Source organism: Caloenas nicobarica, chromosome 2 (assembly GCF_036013445.1).
Source record: "Caloenas nicobarica isolate bCalNic1 chromosome 2, bCalNic1.hap1, whole genome shotgun sequence".
In the NCBI taxonomy this organism is placed as follows: domain Eukaryota; kingdom Metazoa; phylum Chordata; class Aves; order Columbiformes; family Columbidae; genus Caloenas; species Caloenas nicobarica.
In genome coordinates this window covers 102,123,636-102,137,231 of record NC_088246.1, presented here as the reverse complement: position 1 = coordinate 102,137,231, position 13,596 = coordinate 102,123,636, and the positions used below count along the sequence as shown (strand labels likewise).

The 13,596-nt window shown below is 41.6% G+C and overlaps 1 protein-coding gene across 4 annotated transcripts in view; it reads left to right on the top strand.

Moving 5' to 3' along the window:
* CARMIL1 (capping protein regulator and myosin 1 linker 1) overlaps positions 1 to 13,596 on the top strand; it is a 197,683-nt gene that overhangs the window by 162,946 nt on the left and 21,141 nt on the right. For all 4 annotated transcript variants that reach the window (XM_065629473.1, XM_065629472.1, XM_065629470.1 and 1 more), the window contains 2 exons: positions 9,312 to 9,378; positions 9,697 to 9,893. In XM_065629473.1, the coding sequence (XP_065485545.1) occupies positions 9,312 to 9,378; positions 9,697 to 9,893 (264 nt within the window). The remainder of the gene's footprint in view (positions 1 to 9,311; positions 9,379 to 9,696; positions 9,894 to 13,596) is intronic.

The following is a 13,596-nucleotide window of genomic DNA, read 5'->3' as shown; positions in this document are numbered from 1 at the left end:
AATCGCAGAATGTTAGGGATTGGAAGGGACCTCAAAAGATCATCTAGTCCAATCCCCCTGCCAGAGCAGGAACACCTAGGTGAGGTTACACAGGAAGGCGTCTAAGCGGGTTTTGAATGTCTCCAGAGAAGGAGAGTCTGCAACCTCCCTGGGCAGCCTGTTCCAGTGTTCCGTCACCCTCACTGAGAAGAAGTTTCTTCTCAAATTTAAGTGGAACCTCTTGTGTTCCAGCTTGAACCCATTACCCCTTGTCTTACTGTTGGTTGTCACCGAGAAGAGCCTGGCTCCATCCTCGTGACACCCACCCTTTATATATTTATAAACATTGATGAGGTCACCCCTCAGTCTCCTCTTCTCCAAGCTAAAGAGACCCAGCTCCCTCAGCCTTTCCTCATAAGGGAGGTGCTCCACTCCATCATCTTTGTTGCCCTGTGCTGGACTCTCTCCAGCAGTTCCCTGTCCTTCTTGAACTGAGGGGCCCAGAACTGGACACAATATTCCAGATGAGGTCTCACCAGGGCAGAGTAGAGGGGAAGGAGAACCTCTCTGGACCTACTAACCACCCCCCTTCTAATACACCCCAGGATGCCATTGGCCTTCTTGGCCACAAGGGCACAGTGCTGGCTCATGGTCATCCTGCTGTCCACCAGGATCCCCAGGTCTCTTTCCCCTACACTGCTCTCTAATAGGTCATTCCCCAACCTGTACTGGAACCTGGGGTTGTTCCTGCCCAGATGTAAGACTCTACATTTTCCCTTGTTATATTTCATTAAATTTTTCCCCGCCCAACTCTCTAGCCTGTCCAGATCTCGCTGGATGGCAGCACAGCCACTGCTTCATCTGTCCCCAGAGAGTCTAACGATGGTGGGAAGATGACTTGTCATTTTTGCCTGGATGACTACTTATCCTTTTGGTAGCTGTTCGCTTCAGGTTGTCAGAAGGAACGAGAGATGCAGAAGCTGTGTTGGTTCTCAGTCCTGGGAAGCTGTAGGGCAGGGAGATACAACAGTTCCTGTTCGTGAAATCATAGAAAGTTTTGGTTTGGAAGGGCCCTTTAAAGACTGTCTAGTCCAGCCCTGTGCCATGGGCAGGGTCACCTTTTACTAGATCAGGTTGCTCAAAGCCCCATCCCACCTGACTTTGAACGCTTCCATTCAGGAGTACCTTGCCTCAAACTTGCTTTAATGGTGTTATTGCCCAGGGCACCCAATATATATGGTGGCTGTCTTAAATGAATTGCCCAAGAGTATTTTAAACAGCTTTCCACCCCTCCATATTTGCTGAGTTTAAGAGTCTATTCTTCTTACTATAAGGAAGTTTAGGTCATGAACAAAGTAATTTTTGCGTCAGTGTTTGCCAGCTGAACATAGTGAAAAATGACAAGCAAGTAGGTTGTGGTGGCTTAAAGTAATAGTTTGTGCCATCTGATCTGTAGCAGCTCTCCATGCTACACTTAGTTTTTAAGTAAAATAAATTAGTTGGAACCATGGTCTTTGTTCGTCTTAAAGCCCAGCTGCTGTAGAAGACACTCTTAGCCTCTTCATGAGCAAGTAGAAAACAGAACTGATGATACTGAGAATTGCTTTTTCTCTTGCAGGTGGAGTTGCATGCAGAGTTCCTTGCAGGATATTCATTCAGAACATGAAATAAAAGATTCAGTTTAATAGTTTTAGGAACTGCTCGGTTTATTCATGCATCTGGTTTTTACTCTTCATAATAAAAGCTTTGGATATATATATGTGCAGGAATATTTATTAGCAGGAATTTTACATTACTTGAAAGATGCAAGTGCAGAATTATTAATTAAAAGAATATGTTTAAATACTTGGCAAAATATCACAGTGTACACGAGCCATATCTCAGCAAGTAGAAAAGCAAAGGTTTCTTGGCTAGGAAAATGAAATGAGCTCAAGGGCAAATCTGTTGAGCTTATCTTACTGCAGTGCTACTTCTTTGAGAAAATGTTACTGTACAGAGTAATTCTAAAGGTCAGGCTGGTTGAGATGAAACTAATTGAATTACTTCTGAACCACAGCTTTTTCTCTAGAAATTCAGCTCTTGAGGAAGGGAAAGAAATAAACAAACATACGCCTTGAATTCATGTATGGATTATTCATATGCCGTATTTATATATGATATGTATATTTATGTACTTCCATATAGAGGACAGAACTCTGAAATATAAGGTCAGGACTAGATCCTCTGCTGGTGTAAAAATGCATAGCTGCTACATTCAGGACAGCTGGATCCAAAAAAGCAGCTTATTGCACCTTGGCCTTGGTTTCTAAACAATGTGTTGGTGGCTTTGCTCTCCTGTAAAATACTCTATTAGCTGTCATGGGTTTTAGCATTGCATTTAACTTTCCAAGGACAATGACACTCAAGGGGGAGATTCTAAGGACAGTGATTCAGGTTACCATCGCTGCTAGTGAGAAGTACATAGCTAAAATTCTGCAAGCCATGCTGAGGGTTTTATCCTGGAAATCATGTTATAAGATCTTCAGTAGTTGAAGTAAGCAATAGCAGCTTTCTGGTTTCTAAGACTTTCTATGCAGATGGAGAGACACCTCTGTGTCCGAAGATTAATGTGCAAAAAAGCAAAGTGGGTCAATTTACTACTCTGTTTTATGAAGAATACCAGAAGATTTATTTTTTTTTAATGAGACAACAGATGTGTGACATCTCTGTCAAAGGTAGTTAGGAGACTAGAAGAAGTGTGGGAAATGTCAGTTGACTGAGATGGTGTCATGGCAGCTTAACAGGTCAAATCCTTACAGCGAAACAAAACAACAGGACTTGTGATAAAATGCCTTGTTTTCTAATAGCTCTTTCTTAAAAAAGTCATACCCCACAAAATACATATAGCTGAAATAACTTAACACTGGTTTAATATGTTCTGGAAGAATAATTGAAAACACTTTTTTCTGACAGCTCATTCCCAGTTGGTACATTGTTATGATTCCCCAGTCCAATTTCTGGTTTTGTTTGGGTTTAATTTAGTTGTGATTTTTGGTTGTGGGTTGGCATTTCAGCTTTAGCAATGGGTCCATGTGCGCTGGGAGGCAGACCACTTTATTTTGCAATTATGCTGAGAGCAAATGAAGGGGAGGGTTGGGTGGCCTCATGATCAGGGGTCTGAAGACTGGCATTAGGTTTCCTGCAGAGCAGCCAGATTCCTTGGTGACTTCAGGCGAGACCCTCAGTCTTTGCTTTGCTTAATGGTGCTTCCTTGTCTCACCTGCTGCGTGCCTCCCTCTCCTCCTTCTCCCTCCTTACTCCACACCCACGAGCTGTTTAGCACCTTTTAACTTTTAAGTGGCGCAACAGTGACACTCACTCAGGTGAGATCTGTGAAGTGTGGAAGGTGGGAGCTACCATAAACCCTTGCTGGATCAGGACTGTAGACTGTAAACTCCTCAAATCCTGTGATTGCTTCCTGTTACATATGTACTGCTTCATACTTTGGTCCTAATCACATTTCCAGCTGCTTGTGTAATATAAATCACTTTCCTGCCTATGCATTAAATACGCAGAACACACTGGAGTACTACCAAGAATGGCCATCTGAAAGAGAAACCCTGTTGCAGATGGATTTTTTTTTTTAAGTGTGCTAGAAACTTATTTTTAAGATGGTTTCAGTTTTAAAGATGTTTCTGAATGAAATCTGCAGTCTCTCCAGCAATCTCAGATACTATGTGAATGGTAGAATAGAAGATGGGCAAGAGAAAAGAGAACATGGATTCTGGCAGGGAAATGGAGTAAGAGTGTATGTGTGTGGATAGCATACAGAAGTGAGAGTAATGATGAGGTTTGTCTGAATCACTACTAGTTGAGAACTCTGCATAAAGCTGAAGTTCCTGAAGATAAAAGGAAAGAGAAATTAAAAACAAACAAACCAACCTGGCCCTCAGGACAGTAGGAATATAAAGGAGTGGAGCTGTGTGCAAGAACACTGTTCTTGCTATTCAAAGATAGCCCATCATCATATCTTTAAAACTTTTAGCTACAGTTAAGCTTAGAAGTATGAACTGTGACAAGTGGGTCATTATTGTTGAGAATGTCAAAGGATTGAAAAACCGACCTTAATATCCCTTCAATAATTAAAGGATGAACTTCATGTTATGCACAGGCTGGTTTCACTGCTGAAAATTTAACGCCAGTGCGATATCCATTTAAAAATGCAGCACTTCCTTGCCGAGAAGTTTAATCCAGACCATGACCATTGACTTCTGCCACAAACACTCCGCTAATACCTGCGGTGGTGTTGTAGCAGCAGTTCCCATTCAACTTGAAGACAGAACCACACTTCTAATAATTGTTTTTTCCTACTCTAAATTAAGGAGGAGCATGATTGTTCATGTGCCACACAAGGGGATGGGGTATGGCATTGCTTCATTTCATATGATGGCTGTGCTGCTTCCTTTTGTTTTCTTCCAGTTTTTTGAAGGGGAGAGGAAAGGTCACGCTCTATTAATGGGATAGCATTCTTCTAATGTACCAAAAGTGCTTGAAGGGGCTGTGCCTTTAAACCTCCTTATGGGAAGGAGAAATACCGCTGCTTGGGCTTAGGTTTATTTAAACCTCAGGAAAATAGACTTGCATTCGTTTTCTTTCAGGAGAAGCTATGTTTTGTTTTCCTTGCTCTCCTGTTTTTCACAACAAACTGCTGATTTTTAATTCAGAAGCTTCCTTCAGACTAGAAAATAACAGAATTACAGTTTTTTCTCACTACTGGTGGCAGCAAAATGAAAAAACACAGTACATTGGGACAGCAGGTGGCAGGTTGGCACCATTGATGAGTGCCATATATTGGAAACAAACATCTGAAAACCTGAATTTGTCTCAATATAAATAAGCAAGAGAGATCACATCCTTCTCTGGTTATCCTCTGGAAACACAAAGTGTATAGCACCTCTAAATGCAAGGGATTTTTACCTCATTCTTGCATGTCACCTTTCCTGCTAAGACTTCTAAGTGTTTTGGCTTTAGTTTTCTTTATTTTGGTGACTTCTGGTTTTGCCTCCTTTCCTGAGAACTGCTATTGCTTTGTCTTCCCCATTCATATTCTTTTTTCTTTCTTTTTTGCTGCATGGAGACTCTCTGCTGTACAAGTGTAAGTATTTTTTTAGCTCTGCTGTTCTGGCCTACTTGTTTACGTTTTTGTGCTCCATTTGCCTCTGTACTGCCTCGTGAGTCTCCTGGGAGACTCTAGTGCCATCCATCTGCACCTACAAATGAAATATGCGGCAGTTCAGGGATGAGATTGGATTTCACAAAACGGTTCAGCTAGTGTAGCATCTGAATTTAAAGCATCCCTTGGCTTTAAGACCAAACCAAAGCAAAGTGCTGATGTTGGAGGTATAAGCACAAATGTTACTGCTCAGAAAGAAAATCTACTGATTTTGTTTGATACTCAAGTGTCATCCAGCTTAATGGAAGAGTGGCTTAAATATGGACATAAACCAGAGCTTTCTTGCCACTAGGGTGGAAGAGATGTCAGGGGGTTATCTCAGTTTGTTCAGTTGTGTTTTCTTTGTCGAGTTGAATCACCTTGAGCTTTTGACTGCTCTTCTCACCTTTTTGTGCTGTCGCACTTAATGCCTTCTCGAAGCTGAAAATAAATAACGTTGTTTTGCAGGAAGGAGGGTTGAATGGAGACTGGTTGGGGAACTGAATTTCAAGAGGGAAGGGGAAGTTATTCATTAATTTGTCTGAAATCTTTTGAAAGGGAAGTGACAGGATGGTCACAGAGCATCCCTGTATCTCATAGGGTTGAATGTCAATTACTTTGGAGGTGAAGGAGAAAAACATGGAAATGAGCATATCCCTCAGTACTGGGAGTAATTTTAATTATCTATATAATCAAGGAATGTAGAGTATTTGAGACTGTTGCTAAAAGCACATTGTTTTCTAGCACTCAAAACAGTGATTTTAGTTGTTGTTTTTAATTCCCAAGGTAGTAGTGTTCTTCCACAGTTGGTAATGTAATTTAAGAAAACTCAAGAGAGCTCAGATAGTGTTGCGAGGGAGTCAGAAGGGAGTGATCTGGAAAAGTGATCACGGGAAGAGATCCTGGGAGTTTAAAGTTACCTTGAACACTTGAGAGTGTCTAACTTTAAATAAGCCCTAATTTGGGACCATGGTGGAGATTTGGTGGCCCCCATGCGCTGCAGAGGGGTACCTTCATGGAACCATCTCTGAAGATCTCAGTGGCGCAGGCGCATGCAGACTTGCAAGAGGGCCTCTGAAGACCCAGAGATGCAGTTAATCTTTTTATCTTTCCCACCAGGCAGCCTACAGTGTGCTCACAGAAAAGCAGGCAAAACAAGGAAGAAGTTCAGGAGGTGGTCTGCTAGAATGGAAGGTCCTTGAAAGATGTGAAAGAAATAAAGGAGGGGAGGGCAATACTAACAGCTATTCCCCGGTGAAGGCCATGAGTGAAACATAAGGCAGGAGACCCACGTTATGCTTGCGTGGCCAGAGGTGGTGGGAAGGCAGAAGGTCCACATCTGCCAAACCTGAACTGCTTCCATGAACTATGGGAAATGGGGCTCAGGCTGGGGAGAGGCAGAGATCTTTCCCCAGGAGTTCAGATGTCTCCTCTGGTAATGACATGTGCTCTGCTGCGGTAGCATACTGCACGGTGGCTGAGATATTAAGCTGAGATTAAGTCTAATATTTTGTAAAAAGAGCACACTGGCCTATTTAAATTAATGCTTTGACCCATTTTGCTCTGCATGTGATCTGGGAAGTTCACTTGGCAAGAAGCCTTTCATCTGTGCACTTCCCAAACAGGCTAGAAAACAGAAGGTTTTCAAATAAAAGTGTATGTATAGCTGTTATTCATGCTGTTCAAGCAAATGCGAGGCATCTCCATCCCGCTGCCTTTATCCCCAGCAACCAGGCTGCTGACGAATCATGCCAAGCTGACAGTAAGTTACAGCAGTGATCCAGAGACTGGCTTATGGTCATCAGCACAAGCTCTGCAGGGTCACCTGGGGGCACTTTCTTGTCTGGGAAGGAAGATGAAACGATTCTTTTTCTGGCTGTTGGGAATGTCTTGGAGTGTTGCAAACCCCACCCAGGAACCTCAAAACTTGCCCCGTGCTCTTCTGCATTGGTGGCCCAGGCTGAAGCACCTCTTGGTTTGTCTGTGTCCATCCAGGAGCGCTCTGAACACGGGCCGTGCCTGCAAAGTTACTGAGTGATCGAAAGTCTCCCATCAGCCTTGTTTTCTGTCTTCTTTTCTGATCTTCTTTAGCACATGAGTTGCTGCATTATCCCACTAGATGCAATTTCCAGTCACACCACCAAAAAAAGTGGCAAGCAGACCAAAACGCATGCACGTGCACGTTAACAAGAGAAATGGGCTACGTCTGAAAATAAAACCAGGAGACTACTGATAGTGACTTGTAATTGCTGTCCCCCAGATACTGAGCTGCTTCAGTTCTTCCTTAGATGAGATGCGGATGCCTTTGGTTGTTCCAGGCTTGGGTGACGGATTGGCAGCTGTCGAGGTGTGCAGTTCAGAGGCTGCCCAGCTGCCTGCCCATTGCACAGTCCACTGCAATTTTGGCTGAAAAAATTCAGCACCTCTCCAGCCACTTGCCATCAAATCCATTAAATGCATTATATTTATTGGTTAACTCTGAAAGGCATGTCTGACCTTTTGATGCAATAACACTTTGCCTGCTCATTAGTTTCAGGGTAAGTCTGCTCAGGTGCCAAGCTGTTTTCTGGCTGGTCTTGAAACTACTGTGTCGTTTAGTGATGCTTGTCAAATGTGGAAGTGGAAACCTGCAACAGCTGAAGGTATCTTTTTTTCCCAGCTGTGTGCATGGCAGTAAAAACAGAGCTCTGTTGCCCAGACAGTGCTATCATTGCCCACTCTGTAGTCTGAAAGTCCTTTTCTGAGCTTGAGAAGATGAGTAATAACTTTGCTGTTAGGAAAATCTGTCATAAGCCTGAGCATGTGAATGGTGGCATAATAATCCTCCTGACTACTTTGGATGGGAATATGAATTCAGTACATGTAAGTCTATGCACTGAACTTTCCCTACATAAAAACTTAAACAATTCATGATTTTTCTGAAATGTCAATGCCAACTATGTGTTTTCTGGCTCACATAAAATTGATACTACTTAACTTGATTAACAATTCTGTTAACGAGTTGTGAGCCATAGCAGCTTCCTGACTGACACTCCAGGTTTGAAGCCATGAGGCTTTAAGACGTGTAAGTATATGGGTGTCACTAAAGCCAGCACACTCGACTCTACCACAAAAGGACCCTATCTTTGCAGAAGCCGAGTCGCTTTTAATTAACTCTTTAGAAAACCTGCAGGTCAGGTTTTTGTTTAAAAGTCTTTCAATGCTGAGCTATATCAAGAGGTTTGGAATTGGTGATGCATTTGTTTCCTTTAGCAAAACAGTTTGTCTTGCCATGCAAACTTTCAGAAGAGTTCATGCAAGAAAATAAAGGCAACTTTCTTCCAAAAATAACAAATTCAGGTCTTAAGTCTGGGTGTTTGTGCTCTTAAGGCAACATGCTCCTTTTTTCTGGAAATGTGAAGATGAGAAGAGTAGCACATAACATTCAGTAACTACAGTGAATGTATGCCAAGGTAAATTTCCACCTATTCTCAGCGTTAACTAAAGTCCAGGGAAGTCATGTTTGCTGGTGATACTACTAACACTACCACAGTATTTTTGCTTTTTGAAGAATGGTGGTGTGCCTCAAGACTGCATTTTCGTAGGGAAAATGGATGGTCTGTGTGGTGATGTCCAGAGGCATAGATGCTTGAATTTTAATCATTCTCAGTGGCATGTCACTGACAAATGAACTGAGGTAATGTATTTCATAGGAAAAGTAAAAGGCAGGACAAGGGGGAGACTGTCCCTGGTATTGTCATTAACTGTGCAGTACTGGATGCAGTAATTGTATTCTCTGTGCCTCATGATCTCAGATGCAGAGGTGAGGTTTTAATAGTTCCCTTGTTTTACAGTTGGGAATCAATGAGTTAATGCCCAGACAGTTCAAATAATCATCATATGTACAGCCAAAGGTTTTAATGAGAAGAATAAACTGCCACCCTGGTTCTGTTTGAAGTCAGTTGAACAAAATGTCAATTTAGAAAAAGTTCTGAATGTTTGAGGAGGGTAGGAAAAAGACCCATTTCCTCCTGGCGTTAAACCCTGTCAGATCTTGAAATGATACATAGGCTCGAAGAACTGATTTGTTGGATAGAAACGTGCGTTCTTTGTCATTTCTTCTGTCCACTGAAGTCATTTTTGTTTTGGTTTATGTTGATAGATGACTCCTAAATCAAAAAGAAAAAGCATCCACAGTAGAATGCTCCGGCCGGTGTCCAGAGCTTTTGGTAAGTGAGAATTTATTACAACTCTTTTGCTTCTTTCCTTGCCTGAGATTCTTCTGGGTAGTTCTTGATAGAAAAGCACAGGTAACTCTCCCTCCCTCTGAACTGCATTTAAGGCCCACACTGGTTGCTTTGTTTTATGACTCTTCTAGTGTGTTTGATAGGAAATATTTGCTCACAGTGCTCTGTCTGGTCACAAACATGTTGTGGCTGCGTTCTCTAAGTGTGTTTATCGTTATTTACCACAAAAGAGAGGGGTGGCGTTGTCTTTTGTTTTAAATAGCATGTTAAGTCTAATTAGAAAATTTTGATTTCTCTTAGAAATGGAATTTGATCTAGATAAAGCACTGGAAGAAGTACCTATCCATATAGAAGACCCACCGTTTCCTTCCAGCAGGCCGGACAAACGAACTTCTGGATTCATTTCAGAACTGCCATCAGAAGAAGGGAGAAAACTGGAACACTTTACAAAATTAAGACCCAAAAGGAATAAAAAGCAGCAGCCCAGCCAAGCAGCAGTGAGTCTACATTAAAATATTGCTGGCAATGTCATCTGTTGATTGCTTTTTGCCATGAGTCAGGTCTTGCAATGTAATGAGGTCAACTGTTGAAGTTCTAAAAGCCATAAGCAACTATTTCGTTTTTCTTCTGCTATTCATGTCTTTCACTGTGAAATCTCTATTGCAACCTTTTTGTCTTGTTTGACACAGCCTAAAACGGGGATATGTTTTATCTTTTTTTAGTTTGCTTTTGTTTTTTCATGGAAGCAGTTTCTGGAGGTACTTGGAGCTTTCACAGGAAAGACACAAAATATCATGAGACTTTTCAATTACATTGGAAGGGTTTGTTAAGTCTTGATCCTTTTTTCTGCCTGCATTAAGACATGGTAACTTGGCATGAATTCTTATTCCTATCAGCTCGCAGAGGAGCTACTCTGTGACACCCAGCTTCCCACAGATCCTTAACTAAAGGTGGTGTTTGGGCCAGAAAATCTGCATAGTCACCAGTCTACTTTTCATGCTGGAGTCTGCCTTAGAAAAGCAAAACAGAAGAACACTGTCTGTCTGTGAAGTCCTTGGTGTGAACCCAAGTATACGTGTGGGGTTTCCACAGTTCCATTTCCTTGGCACACCACATCAATAAAGATTTCTTTCTGTGATGGGTTGTCCTCAGGGTATGTAAGGACAGATCTGGAGGAGTTACAGAGCTATCTCACGGCAACAGAGCACAGCTGATATGATAAGTAACCCTTATCAAGGGGCAGCCCTTGCTTCTCTGAGTTATGCTGCCTAGTAATGAGTGTCTGTGGCCTCTTCTGCTCCCTGAGGATTGCCAGTGGAGAGGACCCGTGAAAATCTCCCTAATGCTGGGAGAGGTCATGTCAGGCAGTAGAGCACTTTTTGCACTACTTGGGAATGGAGGAACTTTCCAGCAGAGGGGATAAGTCAAGCCAACTTTCCCTTCCTTTGCACTTTATAGGGAAGGGTGGAGGTAGCAGAAGGACAGACTGGTCTCCACGTTGTAGTGAAAACACATCTTGAGTTTACTTCTTCCAATTCCAGTACTGCAGAATGCACGTATTTTCCCAATTGCTGAACTTGCTTCTCTTCCAAATTTACTCTGCGCATCCTGTGCCATCTGCAGGAGTGGGGACATGTCGGGGGCAAGTGCGGTGCTACTAGGCATGGAACTGGGATGTACGATGTCCTGCCCAACAGAAACAAAACACTTACTACTTGTAGGGGAGAAGAGGTACTTCCCATGATAGAGCAATGTTGTGGGAACGCTCATCCATATTGAGTTAATTAGGAAATCAGGGGTTTATTTAGTTGCAGAAATTGAAAGGAACATTTTTAAACTCGTTTGTCCCTGTCTTGTTTTTATTTGTTCAGTAGTTCTGACCTCATAACAAGTCTGAACAAAATTTTGAGAGACTTAAGATGTTTTCTTTGATGCTTCCAAAAATTAAACAGCCAAATTTTGAAGGCCAGAGTCATGAGTGGTTGTGGCATTGTTTGCAGAATTGATTTCCTCTTGGTTTTGCCACTTTGAGAATACAGAGAACAGTGGTTAGAAAAAGCACTTGAAATGTGAGAGGCAAAATCTTGACCTTTTCTACTGCTTAAAGTAGGTCTGTTGGGTTGTTTGCTCTTCCCATTATTTCCATTTAGTAATTTAAGGACTCTCAGATGATCATAGCTGTACTTCTCTGGTTTTGCTGGAAAATGCGTTTGTTATTTGTGAGCTGAAAAATGTAAGGAAAAAAAAAGGAAAAATGGAGGAAAAAAAGGAGAAATGGAAACTTTTAACTGGGGGGAGTTGGGCGGGCAGAAGAAAGATTTATAGTTTTGTCAGGGTTTTTACTGATATGAGTGTTCAGAGAGGGGAAAAAAGAGAGAGATAAAAGGAAAACCTCAGCACCATCCACTCCCATATCGCTTTGAAGGAATATGATGAACTAGTTGTTTGTCATTTAGACTTTGTGAGATCTCAACCTCATGAGTTCTTCCATCGTGTGATGATTTAGTTGAGAAAGAGTTGAATCTCTAATGTATGAAAGAGATAGTGATTCATTTATTTTATGTGTGCTTCTAAGCCAGTTTTTTTCCTTAATAAAGAAACACAAGGCTCACCTTTCAAGTTAGGGTTAAAAAAAAAAAAGGAGGAAAAACAAAAGCTAACAGCTTCTCTCTCTCTTTTTTCTTTTTTTTTTTTTTTTTTTTTAGCACTAGGAGCATAAAGTACGAAGTAAACCCGAGTTCAGTCTTTTACATGATTACTAAAAGGCATTACAATAAACATCCGTAAGAAAATCCTGTGCATTGAGGACCATATTAGACCCTCAACATTTGCATGCATCTTTAGTACATTTTTATGAACTGTTGCTTTTTCAGATGCAAAATTATTTCTTTGAGGTAGATCTTCTCAGTTGCAGTAGATTATTGGATCTTTGCATTGCTTCCCATCAGGAGATGCGCTTGCCTTTGATACTTACATGTTTGTTCCTGCTATTTGGAGGGCTCGGGTATCAATATTAAACAGTTTCTCATTTCCATTGAAATGCATCAGTCACTTTTGGCTGACATGTTTCAGTTGAAATGTCAGTGTCAAATCTTTTTTGACTGAGGAGGTAAATACTTGCATTGAAACAACCAGCACTGGTGTGACCAACCCATATGTCAGTCCGTGCATTGCTGCCCAGCATCAAATGTTCCAGGTAAAAAAGTTCTCTACAGAAAACCCCAAAGATGCCAGAGTTGGAAGTCTGAGAAGTCATTGCACTTCTTAGAATAAAACTGTTTTTTATAGAAAATATGCAGTTTGACTGGCAACTAAGCAGTCTTCACCAGATGGGCTCTTTTCAGATCAGTATTATGTTGCTACAGTGGGTATCAATCAAATATTAACCATTATCTTTCATTAAAAAGTAAACACCAGGCTTCTAACAAGGTTCAGCCACTGAAAAGCAAAAATTTTCGTGGATGTGTCAAAGCATTAGTTCACATGCAATCTGTTGTCCTGGCTTATCGAAGCCATGTCTGATGTTAACACCAGCTTTTCTCATGGCAACTAGGAGATTCCTTGATTTAAATTGTTTCAAATTACAAACCATGCTGTTTCGTGGCAGACTGATTCCTGGTCATAAGTGCTACCAAGAATACAACCGGGTTGGGTCTTTTGGAGTTCTCTGTGGTCACCTAAAAGGTTTCCATATGGCATTTAAATTGAAAGAAGTCTCTGTACTGGTAACAGAGCTTTTCCACATCAAAGCCATGTCTGCGAGCTAGGCTTGATGAGAAACCCTCTCAGGAGATGGTGTGTTTCATCTTCAGGAGGCTACAGAGTCACCTTCATAGGGCCTTTGCGGTTGGCAGGTATTACTTTAGATGCCTCCAGTCACCCACATTCAAAACATGGGCATCGAAACCAAAGAGAGGGAGAAAGTTTTCCATTTTCAGACGCTCAGTGAAAAGCTGTGTTTGGTTCCCCAAGTGAAACACCCGATTCTGTATTTAGAGTCTCTGGTTTTGGAAGTGCTGGACTGAATGAATTACAAAAGGCTCTGTTAGCCTGCTGGAGCTCTGTTTCGAAATCTCTAAATCCAAAACTTATGTTTTCACCTGAACAACTAGCAGTTGAAAATACTTTCTCTTCAGGTCACCACCTGATCAGGATTTAATTGTTCCTTAACTGCGCTTTTTTTTTTCCTCTAACTGAACT